Source organism: Notothenia coriiceps, unplaced genomic scaffold, assembly GCF_000735185.1.
Source record: "Notothenia coriiceps isolate Sejong01 unplaced genomic scaffold, NC01 NC01_scaffold00005929, whole genome shotgun sequence".
In the NCBI taxonomy this organism is placed as follows: Eukaryota; Metazoa; Chordata; class Actinopteri; order Perciformes; family Nototheniidae; genus Notothenia; species Notothenia coriiceps.
In genome coordinates this window covers 87,001-108,420 of record NW_011338630.1, presented here as the reverse complement: position 1 = coordinate 108,420, position 21,420 = coordinate 87,001, and the positions used below count along the sequence as shown (strand labels likewise).

Sequence of the window (21,420 nt, the reverse complement as noted above, 5' to 3'; positions counted from 1 at the left end):
TGAAGTTCAGATCACATTTGTACTGTTGTCACGCAACACAATTAAAGTACACACAACAAACATGTTTTTTGTCCCACTTTTGGGATGTCACCCCGGGGTTTCCAATTGGTCTATTGATGCCCAATTAACTTGCTCACATGGCTGTTGCAGTTTCACACAGCCTTACACGCGTTTATTTCCTCTGTGCACATAGCTCTTCGTGCATCTTTGATAATGTTTGCTACACACCGACAGTATGCAACGTTATGAAATATATACATAAATGTTTACCTCATTAGTTAATGATTGACTACCTGTTAATAACGGCTGCATGAGGTCCCTGGTAATCGTTGAGGGAGATAACAGCGGCGTGTTCCCATAGATACGTCCCAACAGATGAGCTCCCATGATGCCCAGCCTACATAGACCTGTGTGACTTTTTAACTCCACCTGCTGCGCAGAGGTGCACGGGAAGCGAATAACTCAGCACCCAATTCCCTCTGTAGCCGAAGGAGATGCTGCAGACATATGGATTGTTCACATTTATAACACAGGCACATCAACTGCTGTATGCATGTGCTCATATTTTATTAATTCAGTAAGATCCTTCTTTGAACGCCTCCGTGTCCAAACTGCTGCCCTCCTCGTGGATCTGACATCGCGTGCAGCCCCACTCAACCCTAGACATTTGGCCAGGATGGAGCACCTCTAATGTTATTATAATGGCCTGTAAGCGTTTGACGGGGGATCAACCTATTGTCAGTTTATCATAACAAAGATTATCTCCGTCACGTTCTCTGCTTTTACGCACAACGATGGGCTCGGAGAAGCCAAACTTTCTTTCCCAGCCCGTGGTGAAGAACATTTTCATGTACCGGAACGGCGACCCTTACTACGATGCTCGCCGGATAGTGATCAACCATAAGAGGGTGTCCAACTTTGAAACTTTGCTGAGAGAGGTGACCGGCGGGATACAAGCCCCGTTTGGAGCGGTGAGAAACATCTACACACCGAGAGGAGGGCACAAGGTGGACAGCTTGGAGAGCCTGCAGAGCGGGGAGCAGTACGTCGCTGCTGGGAGGGAGAGATTTCGAAGACTTGAGTAAGACTTGACTTGCATTTGGCTTAATAAGTACAGTCAAATATATTTCTCAAATGAGTCTTTACATAGGCATATATATTGTGAAATGTTTAATACAATTATTGGTGACCAGATTCAATCCATTTACAGTTATAATCCAATGCACACACTCAATCAGCTATGTCTAAATACACAATTTGTAGTCACTCAACATCAGACCTGTAGTCGGACATGGTCTTGGAAGTTTTTGTGACACAACAGTTTTGTCCCACGCCGACTCACAACATGGTGTAGATGGGATCAGCACTTCAGAGCAGGGTACTCTGCTCTAACCTAAAAATAAGTGGATTTATACTGCAGATAATGAGATTTGTGCAGCGAGTTATTCATGGTGTGAGGTGGTGAATCAGATCAGGTGCAAGGTATTAAGGGGACATTACGTTTGTGTATTCTCACCATGCTCTTTGCCATGTGTAGATATTAAAATGACCAGTAAAAGACATGGCTATCTTATCTGCTGCTGAACTGATCGGACATGCACTCAATATTAATCATGTTGTTGCTTTAATACCCAGATAAATTGGGTTCTAAAAGTATTTACTAGATAACAATGAAATTACAATTAACAGCACTTTTTATTCACAATAAGCAGCTTCCAGTGGTGCAAAGTCACTTATTATAGTATTGCACTAGAACTTTGAAATATGTGTAATTAAATGTTCTGCTCCTTTATATTTTTACTCCACCACAGGAGGAATGTCTGGATGTCTGGATGTAGTTTCTGATTACTTTAAAGATAAAGGAAAAACCACATGCTAATCCTACAAGCATTAACATATTCTAGTCCAATATATATTTGAGGAAAATTCCTAATTCCTAGATACATATTGTAATATTTCTTAGTTTGTGAATTACAGAGTACAGAGTTAGGAAATCAGTGAGCTGTGCATGATTCATTGAGGCTAACTTGAGTTTATGTTTTTTTTTTCTGTAGTTACCTACAGATTGGCTCAAGAAGGAAGAGGATGATGCAGACTCTTCCAATACAGGTAAGGCAAACCTTTTATAGTAAGCACATTTTTGTGTGTGTATTTGTATATCATTTGTTAAAACAGTCAAGAAAGCTAAGGCAATTATTTTTTCTTTTTTTTAAGGTAAGGCCCTATTAAAGGAATGTAGTACCTGAAGCTACTGTAACATCAGTGTGATCACATGTTGCTTTAAGATTTTAATCATAACGATACAATCCCCCAGATCAAATTTGAATGCCATATTTCAAATGTTTTGTTTTAGTGACTCTCTATTAAGAGAGAAGTGTTGTTAGAGAAAAGCAAAGCCTTTTTGTTAACGCCTGGCATTTCCAATCTGCAAAATTGTTGGCATCATATTATAAACACAATCTGCAGAGATGGAACCTGTTTACATAATTTACATCGTCCTGCCAATCACCTACAGTGTTGGGGTGTGGTACATTACCACATGCCCTTGCCAGAGAAGGTCCTCAGGTTCCACTTCACCTCCTGGTCCCTTACTTTTAGAAGTGAGAAGAACCAGGGGCCTGACTTGACCGCGTCTGTCAGTCCCTTGCTAATTACCTTGTACACAGTGGACTGGACAACATCTTACCATTGAGCCAGCCTGTGCCTGACAGAAATACAGTACAAAGTCTTAGTTGGACACATCAGCATTGATCACTCTGAACATGTTTGAGACGCGTTTCTTTATTCTCAGTTTAAGGCTTTGTGAACTCAGTTAAGGTTAAGTAGTCCCATACAAATAAATAACTATAGCGTAGACACATTTTTTTGAATGGCATTATTTTATGCATTATTTGTTATCAGAGATTGATGAAACCCTTCACCAGCTAGTGTTTCAGTTGCTCTTTACTCAATCCAACTTTTTTACATTTGAAACTGCCACAAGATTCATGAGGATTCACCCTTGTCTGCCCCCTCCCACTGTGTAAAGGTTTAAGAAAGATAATTTAAGCAAGGTGTTATGTTAAGCATCTCTTTCTCTTTGTCTGCTGCGAATAATCACTTTATTGCTGTCTCAATGGCCATGCATTATTGATTTATGGATCATAATCATCCCTTCTTTCAATGCACCAGCTATGAAGTCAGAGAGCAACTTAAAACCCAGTTTTAGGTTGCATTGTTTCTGTTTTTAAAGTTGATTTAAAGTCATAATGAAATGTCTTCTACGGAAGGCATTACCAACCTATATTTCCTCCATTCACATTAGAGTGTGGCTTTAGTCAGAGACAACAATGGACCCTTATAACGTTTTCTTTGTCAGGTCTTTCTCTGCAGCCCATGATTTTCTATGACTTTGTCCTTTAGCCACAAACAGCACTGTAACATGTTAATCATACAAAGTGAATCAGGAAATGCTCTGCTCTTGATTTCGTCTTATCACCCAGTGTAAGCTCACTCATCAAAGATAACCTCAAGGGCTTGTTGTTGCTGCTGTGATTATGTGGCGAGCATAAAAAGAGCCAATTTATTTGACAAGGACCCTGCTTCCCCCTCACTACCCCACTTACAGTAACCTGCCTGATTGTGTCGATTAATGATGAGAACTCTCAGCCGGCTGGATGGTTGGTAAGCCGGTTTCTTGTCCTTATTGATTTTGAAGCATTATAGGAAGGACTAATTATAGGAAGGTTACTGCCTCAGATGAACCCATTCTGTACGTGGCTTTTTATTAATGGTTGACCGACATGGCTTAACAATGGCCAATATCAATATAGCAGGGCGGCCGATAAGTGATACATGTTGCTGATGTATTGTTGTTCTTTAAATTATTTTAATCTGATAACATTACAAGAATTCGATTTTAAAACTCCGACAAATATTTGCTGAATGTAAATGAACATTTTATTAACACTGTTACTGACTGCACTGTCTGTTTGTTAAAGTACATCTGAACTTTGTCAACCCTCCTGTTATCCTCAGATTTACTTTCCACCCTTTATCCTCTGGGGTCAATTAGACCCCAGTAGTTTAAAACTCAAGACAATGATCATATTCCAAATGTTAACCAACATGTATGTCTCTGGTGCTTTAGGTATCTTAGTTGACTACCGAAATAACCATTTAAATAAAACATTACCCCAACCTTCCCCCCCACAGACCCCTTTATACATCCAGAATTCCTATTATGTGACTTTCGAAAAATATATAAATCACCATAAAATCTCACTGACTGAAATAAAATGTTAAAGTAAGATCTTTTTGATGTTGTTAAAGGACCAATAACTAAAGCAAAGGGTAGGTTTTTTTTTACAATGATACATGTGCATGTAATAGTCACCTCAATATCATCCTACACAATCAACACAAATATGCGCAAAATATTGACATTTTTATATGTTTTATACTACTAAAACAGCCTGGGGTCAAATTGACCCCAAAGAACACCAATTCGTACAAAGTGCGTACAGGACCTTTAAAAAAGGTCTTCATGTTCATTTTATGTTTATCCATTAGTCCTCACTAAATTACGAAAAGTCATGAAATACTAAGCAAAATAAATAATGTGAACCATTTTTTCAAATTGACCCCAAGGATAACAGAAGGGTTAAGAAAGATCCATAAGTAATACAAAATAAAAACTTTGTACATGAAACATTGGAACGAAAACAAAACGATTATTATAAAGGTGTGTCATCATTACCGATGTATTTGGGAGGGGAGATGCACAGACTGAAAGTCTTGGAAACAAGCAAATGATGTAGAGAGAGAAGAAAAGAGACAAATGAGACGGAGTGACCCCGTAACTGGAGATTCTCCCTCTGTTTTCATTGAGTCTTAGTAAACTGGAAAGCAACGGTTTATAAAATGAGCTGAGGGGGACCTTTCCAGCTGTGAAAATCAAAGATCATATGCTTACAAAATGCAATGTACTTTTCCAGTTCTTTTAATGGCTCTCTAGAGAGTAAGCTAGCTGTGCTTGTTTTCTGTTTATTCCTTGCTGCGATTGGTAACTAGCTATGCGGCTTATTCTAGTCTCTGTGGTTTGGAGTACACCTCATAGTTACAAGTGTGTGTGTGTGTGTGTGTGTGTGTGTGTGTGTGTGTGTGTGTGTGTGTGTGTGTGTGTGTGTGTGTGTGTGTGTGTGTGTGTGTGTGTGTGTGTGTGTGTGTGTGTGTGTGTGTGTGTGTGTGTGTGTGTGTGTGTGTTGTATTAACTTGCCCACCCTCTGACCAATCAACTTCACGCTTGTCGTATGTCACCCGAGGAAGTGCAGTGGCGCATATGAAGTTATTTGTATTATATTAGCGATTGTGTAGAAAACTGCATAGAAATATGATCTGCCAGGTCAGAGTTTGTTTAGTGCTTGCGCTTAGCCTTAAAAAAGTGATCCAATGTGCATCAGAATCCTTTTAACAACACGTCCACTAACAGTAGGACATCCTGACCTTGCAACTTGTTACTCCTATATTACTGAAACTATATATCACACCTTGTTATTCTGAAGTACGATTTTGAATTCCACTTCTTCTACTTGCCTTTACATTTCTGTCGCCAGGGTGCACTCCCAGGCCCCCGGCAGACTTTTAATATACCTCCATCCTTATCTCTCTCTCTGTCAGAAGATCCACAGCTTAGTCTCAGAGTCACAGGTTACCGGCGTTATGGGACAGGACCTGCAGTGCTCACTCTATGCAACCTCCCAACCTCAAAGGATTAAAGAGGCCTCATTCTTTTGCTGTGACATTGATCGGAGATAGAATATTTCGGTGTCTACAAAATCTTTTTATCTTTGCCGTCGGGGGTTTAAGCTTTTGATTTCACACAATCTTGTTTTTTCTACTGTGTATCTCTCAAAGCAAAAGGAAAGAAAACAATATGCATATGTAGTTTTAATAGTATATACATTTTTTTTAAATAAATATACATATTATTGTCTACAATTAACACATTGTGCTCCTTGAACCTGCTACCACAGCAGGAGGCGTTGATTCTCGAGCAGAATTAGCCTTGGCGACTGTCCTGACATGAACAGCTATATTTAGGAGCTGCAATGCTGTGTTACCAACAAGAATATCAATATTGACCTCTGAGTTAGCGCTGGTCCCAAAAGCAAGAGTCCCTAAAGTTCGCTCTGTATGTTTTTCTTGATCTCCGCTGGGAAACAAGTGGTGTCCTTAAATCCCAACTGGACACAGAGCTGCAAACACGCTTTTGAAGCATGTTGTATTCCCAGTCATCAGACATACAGTATATTATGGACATTTCCTTTTACCTTTAGCCCTTTGCCCATACCAGATGTATACTGTATGTGTGCTACATCATCTTTATTGATCTATGAGCAGCTGTAGGTTTGAAATATTTTACTCTTAATTTTATCACTCATTTGTAGGCCAAACCAACTCCACCGAATCGTATCGTTGTGTCAGCTCGATTCCTTAAACCCATCAAGGAGCCATGTACAATATTGTAAGTTACATTTTTCCCCTTCATTTTAACTATGTTTTCATTGTGCTTTATTACAATACCATATAAAGCCTAACATGTAAAGAACATCAGAAAATGTTTACACTGTAACCCAAGTGGTAGGTAATGTCATGGACTGCTTAGTCCTAATCTCATAGGATGCATTTGAACTTTAAGTGATACCATTGACTTTACTACGAGGGGTATACTTAACAAGGGAAACCATTCTGTATCAATGTTTTATTTAAATGTTTTGGTTCTCTACTTAGTGTAGTAGCAAATGGCGATGTCTTGAACCCCGCCATGAGGCTGTTGATCCACCAGAGGATACTCGGCCAGTTTGAAAGAGTTCTCGAGGTGATCACAGAGAAGATGGGCATGAGAGTCCTGGGGGGTATCCGAAGGTACAGCTACAAATATAATCACACTTTACATATGGATTGTATTGGTTCCCATGATATAATGTTTTTCTTTACCTGTAAGCAAAAGCTCCAGGGCAATAAAAGGTTTCCAAACTCACACTGCATGTTTATTACCATAGCAGATCTTATTAGATTGTGCTGCACAAATTGACATAGAACTGAAAAAAGGGACTTTTGTTAAAGCTGCCTTAAGTTACTAATGTTACCATATAGGTTTTTGAATGTAATGTGTTATACAAAAACAGTGTGTTGACATACAGGAACAGTATTTCCTTGTTAATATTTTATCATCTTAATTATTCAAATCTGTCCAAATGAGGATTATCGGAGCTTCTCGTTTTGAAAAACTGTTACCAACATTTAATGGAAACTTTGGGGCTTTTGGCTTTGTGTCTTTATTCCAGTCTCTACACTTACGAAGGCCACCAGGTGACTGATGGGAATCAGCTGGAGTGTGGTCAGCTGTATGTGGCTGTGGGAAGAGAACGATTTAAGAAGCTGCCTTACAGTGATCTTCTCTTGACCAAACCCAGGGCGATAAGGAGGGTCAATGGGTAAGCACTGCACTTTAGAAATTATCCTTAAAGTGGACCTATCATGCTATATTTGAATAATATGGTGTAGGACCATACCTATATAAGGCATATTTATACTTTTTATTTTTCAAAATACCAAACAGATCATGCATTTTAGCCATTCCTCATTTCGCTCAATTTAACACTGTCTTTGCATGGGCTGATTCTGTGAGAACAGCACCATCTACAGGCCTGGCATATGTACTACAGCGTCTCCAGCGCTTTCAAATGGCAATGTCCGTGGCTGTCTCCTCCTGATTGGTGGAGTTGGCCCAATAGCCGTAGCGCCACTTCTGTGACGTCATAGAAGTGTTCAAATCTGGATCAGTCTGTATCAGATCAGTTGCAGCCCCTTTTTAAGAGATTTGGGTATGGAGGAAAATAGAGATGGTTGTGTTTTTCTGACACTTGGTGAGTTCCCTGGAACACCGGGGACACATATTCATGTATAAAAGACGTACAAAAGTGCATTTTGCATGATAGGTCACCTTTAAATAATATGTTTTCTAAATCTACACCCTTTTATACTGTTATCAACCTTCTCAAACAATCAAATATAAACATTCACTACATCTTTAAATCCCCTAAAACAACTGTATACAGAGCCTAGTATTGACCAATGATACACAAGATTAAGTATTGAGATTCCACTGTCCTCTTTGGAAAGTTATGGCAATGCCTCTTGGAGACCATTCAGTTTGTGTTTGTCAGTTTTACAGTGTGGCAACTAATGACTCCTCCAGGGCTAATATCTGCTTTCTACTGAAACATGCATCCCTCAGCTCCAAATAGCATTTGACTTGATTTCTACACCGTAGAAATTAACAAGTTCACAAGGGAACTGTAAAATAGTTCACATGCACATACAGTACACAACGCTCTTCAACAAGCTTTGTTCGCATTATTGGAAGTAATTATACGTTTTGTACATCTCTTTATTATCAGATAATATACAGTGCAAGGTTTTAAACCTCCAACTTTTTATTTTCAGACAAGCTTTAGTTATATTGTGGTTACAAAAAGAGCATAGCTAGTTTGAACTGCCTTTGTTTATAAATCCGAGCTGTAAGGAAGACACTCAGTATCCTGTATTCATTATAGTGAAATCATCTTGGTTTGCAGAACAAAAGCTTACTCTCTACCACCGATCTACAGGTTCTCCAAGCAAAATGGAAATGTAAGCATTGCATGTGCATTTCCATTGAATGTATCTGACTATTTATTTAGTTGTGTTTCTAATTGAAATAAACGAATCAAATGTTTTCATAGCTGCACCTTTCATAGCTTTTATAACCCAACTGACATATAAATATTTATCACAGCATTCTTAAACATTCACAGAAGAGAGGGAAGTATTAGATTTGCTGTATGATTTAGTTTTCCTTCAAATGTTAAAACTCAGCCTAGTTCAAGGATGTGTATTTTTCGGCCTTGTTGTTTGAATGCTTACTGAAGACATTTATTATGTATCCATCCTTTAATATTTATAATACAATTAACTTCAAAGGTTAAACGAGCATTCATGCCAGGGAATGGATGACACAAACAGATAATGCTTGAACAGCGTATTCGGTACATTTCTAGTCCATGTACTTTTATTTCTAGTCATTTTTTTCAAGTTTCTCCTCAGCTTAACTCGACTTGTTTGTTTCTCCAGAGTAAGACTGTGGTGCGATGCAGTAATAGTGGAGGTGAAGGGTCCAAGATTTCTCTTCCGGGCCTCAACGGCAGCAGCAAGGATCATCTGTCCTCCATCGTGAGAGAGATTTCCCAGGCCAGACTCATGTCCCTCAGGAAGAGGAGGAGTGAACAGAGCGAGACCCTCGGCATCGCTGACAATGGTAATGCAGGAACAAACACAACATTAGCAATTCAATAGTACAATATACCTGCTTATTCAGATAAGCTAATCTTTGTTGTGATTTGTTGAATCATGCAGCGAACAGAAATAAACCAGCACCAGTAATGCAATTCAATTTAACCCTAAGAGTTTTAGAATAGTTTACAGAAAAGCTTATAAGAGAAAATATACTCATCAAATTCCTTAGTTTCCTTAGTTTCTCAATGTTTGGTGGAAATAGCTATTTTGCCTATTTCACTATCATTTAAGTGATTTAGAATCTGTTCATATAAGTACATGTTAAAATATATGTGTTATATATGAATTAAACAGCTATTTGCACTCACCCTAGATACTGCAATAGTTTGTCACATTTTTACCAAAATTCCCTAAAGGGGTCACCAAAACATGTCACATGTTGTATCCTCCTAATCATTCATCCTTTTGTTATGTATCTGCATGTGCTATATAGAGTGGGATAGAGTATGCGTGTCATCTGATTGTAAGACCAAGAACATGCTTGGTTAAAGGACACTTTTTACACAGTGTGAGAATCTAACATTTTTAATATCTGTATTTTCGGTATTATTTTACGACCACACGTTATGTTTGGGCAGTACAAGCATATAACAAAGCAGCAGTAAATCACCAGAATAGATCACTAGCAGTAAATAAGTCGTATAAAGAGAGGCAGAACATTACTCAAAAACTCAAAAACTATATTGTCTATTGCTTTTTTACAGATGGGGTCATACGAGACTCAGATATATGATGTAATGCATGTCCTTTAAAATCTTATGTAACCTGCTTTGTTCTTAAATGCCCACACAGTGGCACTGTTGCTCTGCAAGAAATACAGCCGATATATAGAAAGTAGGTCTAGCATGATGACATTAACTACTATTCCAAGAAACACATTACGTCATCTTCTGGTTTTATGATCAGTATATTATAATGTCCTGCAGAAACTCCAATCTTTGCTTTTTCTTTACTCATTGGCAGCTGGCAGTTTTTTTAACATTGGGATGTGTTTTGCTCTGGGACTCTAACAGATGTTTACCAAAGATACTATATACACATTGAAAATAACACTGAGAGGGAATTACAAATGTTTGCTTTCCTTATTAAAAAAACAGATTTACTTTTACAGTTAAAGGGATTTGGATTGTCTGCAGACTGCTGCTGACCTTATTATAACTCCTACTGCGGTATTGAAGCACCATTACGTCATCTGGTGGCTCATGATAGATGTTGCCTGTTTGCTCTTCTGGCAGGAGAGTTGACAGCAGAAGCCCAGAGGAGCGTGGAGAATTGTGTCTGTGGTTCAGGGGAGCTGGCATTTTGCATCAAAAGAGAGGGATGAGGAATGTGTGTGTGCGTGTCTCTCTTGTCCGTGTGTATTTGAAACCTGTAATGTCACCCTCAAAAATCCTCCGCGGATCAGACTGTGTGGCATGTCGTATTACAGGCAGAGCGAAAACATGTTGCATTATTGGTCCCCTTGGGTGACATTGACCATAGATTAAATTAACAGACAGACAACTCGGAAAACAAGATCAGGCATTAGTAGAAGATCGTTTGAATAGCTTGGAGAGCACATGACGTTCTCATGCACCCTTCACCGTTTGACCTTTGAAGCCCTTTTGTCTCCAAATGCTGTCATGTTAGGAAAAAACATTTATATACTTGTCTTGCGGGATAGCTGCTACAGTACTGTATGTGTAGTGTGTGTTTTGTAATCTGGGCATGGCAGTGTGTCTCTGTCCATGGTGCTGATAACACTAAAATACAGTATAATGAGGATTCCCAACCATATCCTCTCTCTTTGTTTAGCCCAAGGCAAACAGATGCTAAAATGCTATTTCGCTTCTCAAAAGCAAGCAAGAGCCGAAGATTACTTCAGTAACCATTAGCTGTTATGGTTGTGGTCATGTTTGTGCAGTTCAGCTTAGGGACACAGTATTCATACCACCTTTGTTTAGTGATTCACCGCAGCACAGAGGTGTGTTTGGTGTCATCAACCCTTTGGGGAATCCTGGCCTGGCTGGCTTTGAGGTAAACACTTCTAAATCTGGAGCCAAAAAGGAAAGCAGCCAAAAAGTTGTCTGATTGGCAGAGGCTGTGGAAAGAACACAGCGTGAAACCCACACTTCAGATCTCTGAGGTTGTGTGCTGGAACATTGGAATGAAAACAAAACGATTATTATAAAGGTGTCATGTCATTACCGATGTATTTGGGAGGGGAGATGCACAGACCGAAAGCCTTTGAAACAAGCAAATGATGTAGAGAGAGAAGAAAAGAGACAAATGAGACAGTGACCCCGTAACTGGAGATTCTCCCTCTGTTCTCTGCGGACTCTGTGACACCGAGGCTAGTGTGTGTGTTTGTGTGTCCGTGTCCATGTGTGTGTCCATGTGCCCGTGTCCGTGTGTGTCCGTGTGTCCGTGTCCGTGCTCCCCATTATTCACTGTCTATCAGCTGCTGGAAGCCAGACTGAGGACAGCTCCAGCAGTTTGTGTCTGCTGTATTGTAAAGCTTCTGACTTTTCTGCTTCATTAGAGTGAACACAGTGGTGAGTGACAGCAGAGACAGTGGGGGGACAGTGTGACAACTCATGCAGCAAAGGTCACGGAATGAATGTGAACTTACTATAACAAAGACATTTGGCTTAAAAGACTTAACCAACAAGATGCATTGCATGTCGTACGCTTCACCCGACACTGGTATACTTTATGCAAGCCTTTTTTAAATTCAGTAAATAATCAGCCGGATTTATCCAGTGATCAAAACCACATTCATGTTCATGTTACCAATCAGCAGTTGTTGCTAACCTCAAAAATAGAAATAGGATGTTTATCAGTGTTCTATTTCTTAAAGGGCCTTTGTGACCAGTTCAGATGATTGCTCCCTTTAGGAAAAGGGAGAGAAAAGAGAAAGGAGAAAGCAGGAATGGAAAATGAATAAAAGATAAAAGAAAGAGGAAAAGAAAGAAAGAGGAACATATATGTTTGGGCAGGGATATAGGAGGGAGAAGAGGGAATAAAAGGTTGAGATGACGAAGGGGGGAGGACATTAAAAGGAAGGAGAAGAGTACAGGTGGAATCAAATGGTAAGTATGATGAATAGCCTGAGATGGTGGAGCGTGAGCATTGAGTGGAGAGAAAAAGCCACAGAGATATTGAAGGGTGTGGTTTGGATAATTGCCTTTCATTTGGATAATCTGTCCATTTAGAGTCATCAAAGCAGAATTGTACTTGCCTCTGCCCCTTGCTGGGGCCAAATTGCTGCTTTGAAAATCAACAAAAGAGCCTTGCACTTCAAGAAGGACGGACAGACAGGAAAGTATGGACTAGAGGAGAGAGAGGAAAGGCAGAGAGAGAAAAACAGCACAACACAATGAGAAGAGAAGGAGGTCTTCTGAGTACTTGGACTCTTATATCCATTATATATGCCTCTGTGCATTCATTAGGAAGGAGTTGAAAAATATGCAACATTTAGTGTATGTCCTTCTCATTGTGCACCTGATTGGCATCTGCGAAAATAATCATCTTTCTTTCTTTTTCACTGCTTTCCCGTATTTAAAAGATTATAAATGGGCCCATCATTAATAAAATAGACAACATGCTGTATTAAAGAAAACTCTAAACTAGCGATTGAGACCAAAAACCTGTTGGACATTGATAACTGTGGTAATACATCAAGTGTGAAGTACTGTGATTTTCTCGTTGACTTCTATACAATCAGATTTATTTTTGTTACCAGTGGAGTCGCCCCCTGCTGGCGAATAGAAACAATGCAGGTTTAAGACTCCTCGCATTGGATTTACTGTACTATAAATGAAATGTCTGCCATAGAAGAAAGGTTCCATGTATGTTACGCTATGGGATATCATTGGAAAACAAAACATCTTAAACTGATTCAGTTAATAGTAGATTTTACATCAGCAAGAGATTGGAGACACACACCCGAAGGCCTTCTCCCTGCATTCTCTCACAGACGCACACACAACAAGCATTTTAATATTTCACATGTACAATCTCAATACTTCAGTTTGGTTTTTACTGCAGTTACTTATACTTTCACATTTCTTTGAAATAACACAGGGTCGTCCACTTTACAGAAAACCTCTTGCTCTGAATAGCTACCAATTTTTCATGCACAAAGCGGCATAATTTAATGTAGCAAGACCGAATGCAATTTATTTCACACACGTGGCCGACTTTATGTGCATTCCTGTCAATTTCCTTGAATGGACTTTGATTTGAAGTCAAGGTAGCTGTGGTAAACTGAAAAATGAAACATTCTTGGTATTATTTGGAAGTTGAATGTGAGAGGAATGAAGGAGCATCTGTGAGCATGTGTGTGTGTGTCTGTGTGTGTGTCTGTGTATGTGTGTGTCTGTGTGAGTCTGTGTGTGTCTGTGTCTGTGTGTGTGTGTTTATGCGCAATCCATCCAAGCCAGATCAACTTTGTGCCACTGGTGTCATAAAATGTGATGCTGCCTTGGGGAATTAGCCTTGTTAGCATATGTATTTATAATGCCTGTCAGAGTGAAATAGGGTTCAAAAGCGCGTAGGGAGGCAGGAGACATGAGCACAAAGAGGCTGTGTGTCTGAATTTGTTTGCCTGTGTCAAAAAAAAGGAGCTCAGCAGCGAAGGATGAGAGATGGCAACATTTAAGGGAAGATTTTCTTCTTGCCAAGTTCTTGGAAAGTGTTGGTTGTGAGCACTGCTTTAAAGTGTTAATATGTGGGTTTATGCGCATGTCTGTTTTTATGTGACTTTGTGCAAACGCTCTCATGTCACATTTCAGACAACGCGGCCATCTTTCTCAATCCCCTCCTTCATTCTTCCTCTCCTTTCATCTTCCCCTTTTCACGACATCTGAAAAAGGTTCTTGGTGACCCTTTGATGCAGGATTACTGGATTAAAGTGCAGGGTAGCTGTACTAATCTGCCACATTAATCTGATAACAAGTGTTTCAGTTGTGACATACAACAGGCCTGAATGTGACATGTAAAGTATAGGGTTAGGGCAATGTGTGACACTTTCAATGACATTCATTTTCTTAATTTCTGTCACTTCTAATCTAGCTAGCTGTTCGCGTTTTAGCATTTTTTTAGAGGTTTAGCTACTAGACTGATCTGGATTAGCTGTGATAAGAACATCAGCATCTGAAGGGTTTTTATCAGAGACTCTGAAAGAGCTTTGACATTCAACCTAAATGGCAAGAGTAAATATCTGACATTTGTGGAGATCTGAAGTTTACAACATGTGTTGGAGATGGGCTCAGGAAGTTGCTGTGTTTCCAGAGCAAAGCACTTTGTGTTTATCACTGTAGGTTATACAGTTTATGGTTATAACGCAGTCATACGTTGACTTTCACATTTATATTTTGTTTCATTTATGCGTTTTAGTCAAAAATAATGCGGTTTAAAGTGCAAAATAAGTATATAATCGAATGCAGATTTTAATTGTATAATTGAAAAAAATGACTTTTTCTATTCACACAGAGGGTTTTGTTTTTGTTAATACAAATGTTTTCAAGACATGATTGTTTTTTAAGTCTGCACTTTAGGGATCTACTTATGCATTCTGCCGTGAGTTGTATTCAATAATTAAAAATCCAATCAACTAAATGTAAACGTTTATTTATTAACAAAACCTTTACTACATAGAAATATCTGTATTTTACAACATGAGATCGTGTTGTTGTGCTACGATACAGTGAGAGAATTGAGAGAACAAACTCCATGAACTATTAACATATGAAACCGAAGCCATGCCCTTTATAAATATTATTCTGCCTGTCTGACTGCAACAATGTTAAACTGAGCTGTCCTCTGATTTTATGTCAAACCTTCGCACAAGGCTGCACTCTATAGCAGATGATAGGCAAGTTCTACCCTACTGAAATAATCACTCTAAAGATAATGTAAAGTGTTTTTTCCTCATATGCATCCTGGAAAAAAGCTTCACGTAAATAATCCTATACACTGATAAACTTAACTTCTGCATATGTCCTACAATAATACAATATAAGAGCTTTGTGTCTGTTTTTAGTGAATTTGCTGTTAAAAACGCTTTACTTATGATCCTTATTCTTAAGCACAGCTTCCACCATGCTCATTGCTTGAAAGGGACAATTCAGAATGTGCACTTTCATTAAGCTCAGGCACCCAAAAGAAACCGTTTTTTAAATAAAGGGTCAAAGCAATAGGGGCCGAGATATTGTGACTTTTATTTCCTAATTTGCTCTGAAAATGCTGGTTCTCAAATTCCTCTTAACGCAACTTAATAGCATCTGTCATGAGAAATGCTTCCAATACAGCCACAGAACATGTTTGCCAGGCAAAGTAATGCTCTTTTTAGACAACTGTATTTATTTAGGGTGTACAAACGTTGGTGTTCCTTTTTAAAAGGGTTGTTTTGTAAAGCATCAGCATAACAAATATGATTAATAAGGTGTGCTCAGCTATGATTCTCTGCCGTGTCGACCGTAAAACATGCATCACTATAAACTCAATTATTCTCTTGTGCCATTTTGCCTCATAAACATATGAATTACAATAAAAATATATTGTGTGTATGCATGAGAGAGAGAGAAACAGATGAACAAGCACAATATCCAGTCATCAGATTTGACACTGAGCAGATGGATTGTTTTTCTGCGTGTCACATCACTATAAACCCAATACCAACTGGGCCTTTCTCACGCTGGTGGCCGGCCATGCCGTCATTAAAGGCTTTAACAGGACCCTGGCCAATGACTGGAGCACACTTGCTGAGTGGCAACATTTCATAATTACCATTCAGAGTTACTACCCATGTTGTTTTACATCCTGCCATAACTCAGCCATGTGCTGAGTGGGTTAAATCAGCTGGGTGTAAATAAGCAATACTCTGTACTGTATGGTGATGTATAGGAGGTGTTGGGTTGGGTGATTTAGGTACATTAAGTAGTACGTCAAATGTGTATTAAACACTGCTGAGCTAATCCGCTAAAAGTAAAATTGGCTTGTAGAGGCCACACCAAAGATTTATCCATGCGTTGGTTTACAAGCATGGATATTATGTGCTAAAATAAGTGATTTGTAGTTACCTACAGCTACTGTATAACCTCTGCCTTTCAGAAATGTATTTTTCATAACTTGATTGGAAAAAATAAATATCCTGCTCTCCTTTAACCTAAACAAAACACACAGACGCTCTACCAACCATGGCATCAAAAGCCTTTTCAAGAACATGTCTTCCTTAAGAGCTTGTAAAGTAAAATGTCAGCCTGTCAGAGTTCAAATGTGTGAGTGTCTCATGGCGCATATTAACAGCTGAAAGGATGAAGTAACAAACATATATATGTAATTATGCTGTGGCTATAGAGGCCTACTTTGGCTTAGCATTCCTTCCCTTTCAAGGAATATATTGGCAAACACCATGCTGTGATTAAACAAGTTTACACTGTAAAGGATGGATGCTGATCATTTGATGGTAACTTATAAATAGTGTTATAAGTGGAATTATTACAAAAGAGGCAACATTTTTGCATTATTTTTGGTTTCGCTTATGTCAAATCTCAAGTTACCTTTTAGCTTAACACCTCACTGATATGCTTTGGTCTAGTATGATCTCAAGACTGAGAAAAGCTTTGTTCAGTTCGATACGTTTCGCCAGAAGTGTCACAGCTCTGAGAACATTTCGTAACTGAAGAAGAATTACAAACAGTCCCCAAGGAAACCAGAATAAAGGATATACACGGCATTTAAAAAGGTTTCTCCAGCACAATGACTTCACAGCTGCTAAAAGCAACATATTCATACTCAACAAACCAATTTGCGGTTCCATTTGCACGGAAGAAAAAAAAGATCCATGCCCTGGTGTGCTACAGATATCCTGTGGAGTCAAGAACTTGATTGTGCTGTATGGATTTTTCTCAGAAACCCTTCCTGTCGGAGTGGAAAAGCTTTCAAACATGATATTAGACCTTGGGTGTCTCTGCTAGACATGATTACTCACTTCCACTCCGCAGTAAGGAAAACACTGACACACTTTAATGAAAAGATACAATGATAAAATATACTCTATATATATATGTCACTCTTTGTTGCTGTCCCACAAAATGAAAGCTTTATTCACACGTCAATTTCTACCCAACTCCCTGCTGAGTTCAAACTCATTGCTACAACTTCTCTAAAAAAAAGAGAGAAGATTGGCAACAATCCCTTTTATCACATGGAATAAATTAAACAATGCATTGGTTTTGCTCACACTTTACTTGGACTAGAAAACAATTACTTATTTCAGGTCCAGGGTTCACCCGAGCACAGGGGACATCAGGGGGTTGTTTCGGCTCTGATACATTTAGTTGTTTTATTAATTGAGTTGATGAATATAAGTCATATATATTTAATGGAATAGTATTAACATAGTGTTACCTGGTGTAAACTGCACACTGGATTCCCCCGGTGTGTTAGAATTGGATGAGCACATCAAATGGAAACACAGATCAAAGCTGCACAATGTCATTCTATGTAGCCAAGGTGTACATATTGAGATCACAAGTGAAGTGTTTTTATTTTAAAAGCACATTCCTAAAACTAAACATCCTGCAGTCGGAATGCACTGTGTGTGTGTGTGTGTGTGTGTGTGTGTGTGTGTGTGTGTGTGTGTGTGTGTGTGTGTGTGTGTGTGTGTGTGATATTATAGTTTACTATCTGCTATCACTTCATCTTCAGTTATGCTTTATTACATTTCTGTGGAACAACATTCATTTATAACTTTACCTTTCATAAGAATGGCAGCGAGAGCCATTTATATGAGTAATTATACACTCTTACATGTTTACCTCACACTGATGAATGAGATGTAGCATTACTTCAGAAGTGTGGGTACACTCTGTCTGAGATCGTGTGCCAATAGTGTTGAAGTTAAAGAAGGGATGTGTGTACGTGTATCTGTGTGTGTATGCCAGACAGACATAAACTTGCACACACACACTGTCAAGCCATTTGCAACACCAGAACCCGAGTCTACTGGATTTATTGAAGAGCAAGGAGGGGGATATTGTAAATATTTAATTCGATTTAGCATTTTCATGAGCCCGTGTCTCATCCTCAAATCACGTTAAGATGTTTAGAGTCTCGGCGGCTCATCCACTGCTTACTGCTTACACTCAATCGTCCGGCCATTAATGAATGCGAGCGATTTCCATAAAATATTCTTAAAGAGGTCCGTTATTATTACCATAACGTTTCATCTCCCACCATAGCTAAACTTCAATCAGTTTTGCATTTGAAATGCATAAAATGTCTCCATAAACTCTTCTAATCTCTACCCGAGTCATTATTCTTCTTTAACTGGTATGTGTAGAAAGGGAAACTCATATTAAAGACATTAATTATTCCATTCTGGTATTTTTTTTCCCCCCTTACTGTTTTTGCCGCTTATTTCTGATTGGAATATTCCGTCTCATCCAGTGTTTCAAAACAAGTGTGTAATTATGTTGTTTATCAGAGCGTATAGTTGTATTCCTCTTATGATGTTTAGGGTTAATTACTCCTAGGCCTTTGATGCACATGCTCACATGAAAAAGAAAAAAAAGGTATTAATTTTGCACTCCAACAAACCTGCCTTGCAGAGCTGATTGCTTCAATAAAAGCGAGTGTGCAGCTGGTGTGCAGTTGTGGTTGTGATGTTCTCATTGAAACATCACATTCCACAATATCATTATGCAGTTGCTTAGACTGTAAATGATGACAGGTGATTCCTCTGGGGACAGGGCAGGATACAGTATGTTGTTGTAATCTGACAGGCTGTTACTGTGGCAGATTGATTGATTTTCTTGTGTCCAATCTACCAACCTTAGTTACATTATTCAGTCTGTACATATTGTGTCTTCCAAGAAAGTATTAAATGACTGCAGCAACAACGTTGATAAAAAAATTGATTGGAAATCGAAAAAGCTTCAGATTGAATCTGTGATCAAAAGTGAATTTTTAGTTGAAATTCTAACAGTAAAAGCCAGTGTAAAGAATGTCTTTAATGTTTGGTTACAATACAAAAACATCTACCTTAATATACGTATATGTACGTGGGGGTTTATGGTGATTAAAATGCTTAAAAATTCAATTTATATTGCACATTTGCTCACCGTCTCTTCCTGTCCTGATCTTGCGTTCATGTTTTCTATCTCTCTCCTCCACACTTCCATTGTCCCTGGAAGTTGTTTACTTGCCTGAAATACTCGTGGGTGTTTTCCTCCTCACCACCAGGTGTCACTCTTGTGCTGTGTTTTGTTTCGAGGAAGGCTGAAAAACATAGACTGTGGTATAAAAGATTGATCATTTCAACAAGTCACTCACTGAATGATGGATAAAAGCTCCCTTATTTGTAAGAGACGTGTTATGGATTTCTGAATTGATTTAATGGATTCTGACTGGGTTTAGGGCCTAACAAATAGTCAGCAATATTCCTCATAATAAAACTGTAAAATGACATTAGAGAATACAAAGCAAAGTGATTGTATGAGGATTTTAGATGGCAATGAATACATCTGAATACATATTTTGCTTGGTGCTCTGCTTCATTTGGTGTTGTTGAGCTTCTACAAACCAGAATGTCAGTCAAATTGTTATAACGATGAAATGCATATTATTTTAATTCCCCTCTGTCTCTGTTTCGTCTGATTTGCCCTGAAGAAGTCTATTGAAGCCGGTATAAGATGGAACACATGTTGACGTATTTACACCATGATGAACACCATGACTCACCCTCATGTTATATTGCCCCTAAGAAACCCATTCAAAACCCAATGACACACTCCAGGCTGGAGCACGTTGATTTCTACAGTATACGCCCTGATTCACTTTCTTAAAGAAACAGACGTCATTTCTGTGTAATCAGCCCATTATGAATGTCCTGAGTTTATATAACTGCATTATCTATCTTTTTCCAGATGACCCTGAATCAAAGGATGATGATGTAAACGCTGAGGACAAGACCTCCCAAGACCAGCCAGCTGATGAGGTAAACTATCGATTATGCACCAGTTCCGAAGCAATAAATGGTGTCTTTCTAAAAAGTAGTACATTTCTGCTTCTCTCATGATACCCGGAGAATTATTATTGAGTCTGCTAGCCTAGTTTAGTTTTGTAGATTCGTATAATTTTAGATTTATGAGCCAAAAAAACGTTATTTAAACATGTAGAATTGTTAATATTCGTATATTTTGTTACATTACCACCGGTTTGACTCATATTTTTCAACGTCTGTGTTACTATATTGATTGGCGAGTGCCATAAAAAGCGTTTTCAAAAAAAACGTAAGGCTTTGGCTCCACTTGATTTGTAAGTGCTCATGATTCAATAGCGCTATCACTCTCTTTCAGGAAAGTGTAGGTCACGGGGAGAATTATTGTAAACAATCCAATTACATTACATAAAATATTTAGAGCTATAAATTCTTTCTGTGGTGTTATTGCATTACAGAAACCTGCAGACGATGATGACGAAGCAAAGGCCGCAGAGCAGAATGGTGAAAAGGAAGAACAGAGAGAGAAGGAGGAGGAGGTTGAAAACACCACCGAAGAAGACACTTCTGCTATCAAAGAAGAAAGGAAGGAAAACCAGATGACGAGTGGACAAAAAGAGGGAGGGGATAAGGATGAGAAAAATGATAAAAAAGAGGGAGAGGCAACAGCGGGATCTGAGGAGAAGGAGGTTAAAGAAGAAGTGAAGGAAGAGGTCACGGAGGAGAGTAAGAAGGAGGTGAAGGAAGAAGTGAAGGAAGATGTCACGGAGGAGAGTAAGAAGGAGGTTAAAGAAGAAGTGAAGGAAGAGGTCATGGAGGAGAGTAAGGAGGAGGTGAAGGAAGAAGTGAAGGAAGATGTCACGGAGGAGAGTAAGGAGGAGGTTAGCGGTGAGAAGCAGGGGTCCAGCGTAAGCAGCAGTGAGAAGACCTCAGACAGCAAAGAGAAAGAAGATGGAAACCATACTTCTTCTGAGGGGGAAAGGGAAGACACACATATAGAAGAAGAGAAGAGAGATAGAGACAGTGGGAAGGGTGAACAAAGCAGAGAGGAGCGA

General features: G+C 38.9%; 1 protein-coding gene across 1 annotated transcript; it reads left to right on the top strand.

Annotated features, from left to right (window-relative positions):
- Positions 1-794: 794 nt before the first annotated feature.
- On the top strand, positions 795-20,958 carry LOC104943322 (doublecortin domain-containing protein 2). The gene is made up of 8 exons (XM_010768684.1): positions 795-1,081; positions 2,055-2,109; positions 6,429-6,505; positions 6,772-6,906; positions 7,329-7,478; positions 8,622-9,340; positions 20,292-20,362; positions 20,824-20,958. Exons 1-6 carry the CDS (start codon positions 795-797, stop codon positions 8,740-8,742), a joined length of 825 nt encoding a protein of 274 aa, XP_010766986.1. The 3' UTR covers positions 8,743-9,340; positions 20,292-20,362; positions 20,824-20,958.
- Positions 20,959-21,420: the final 462 nt, after the last annotated feature.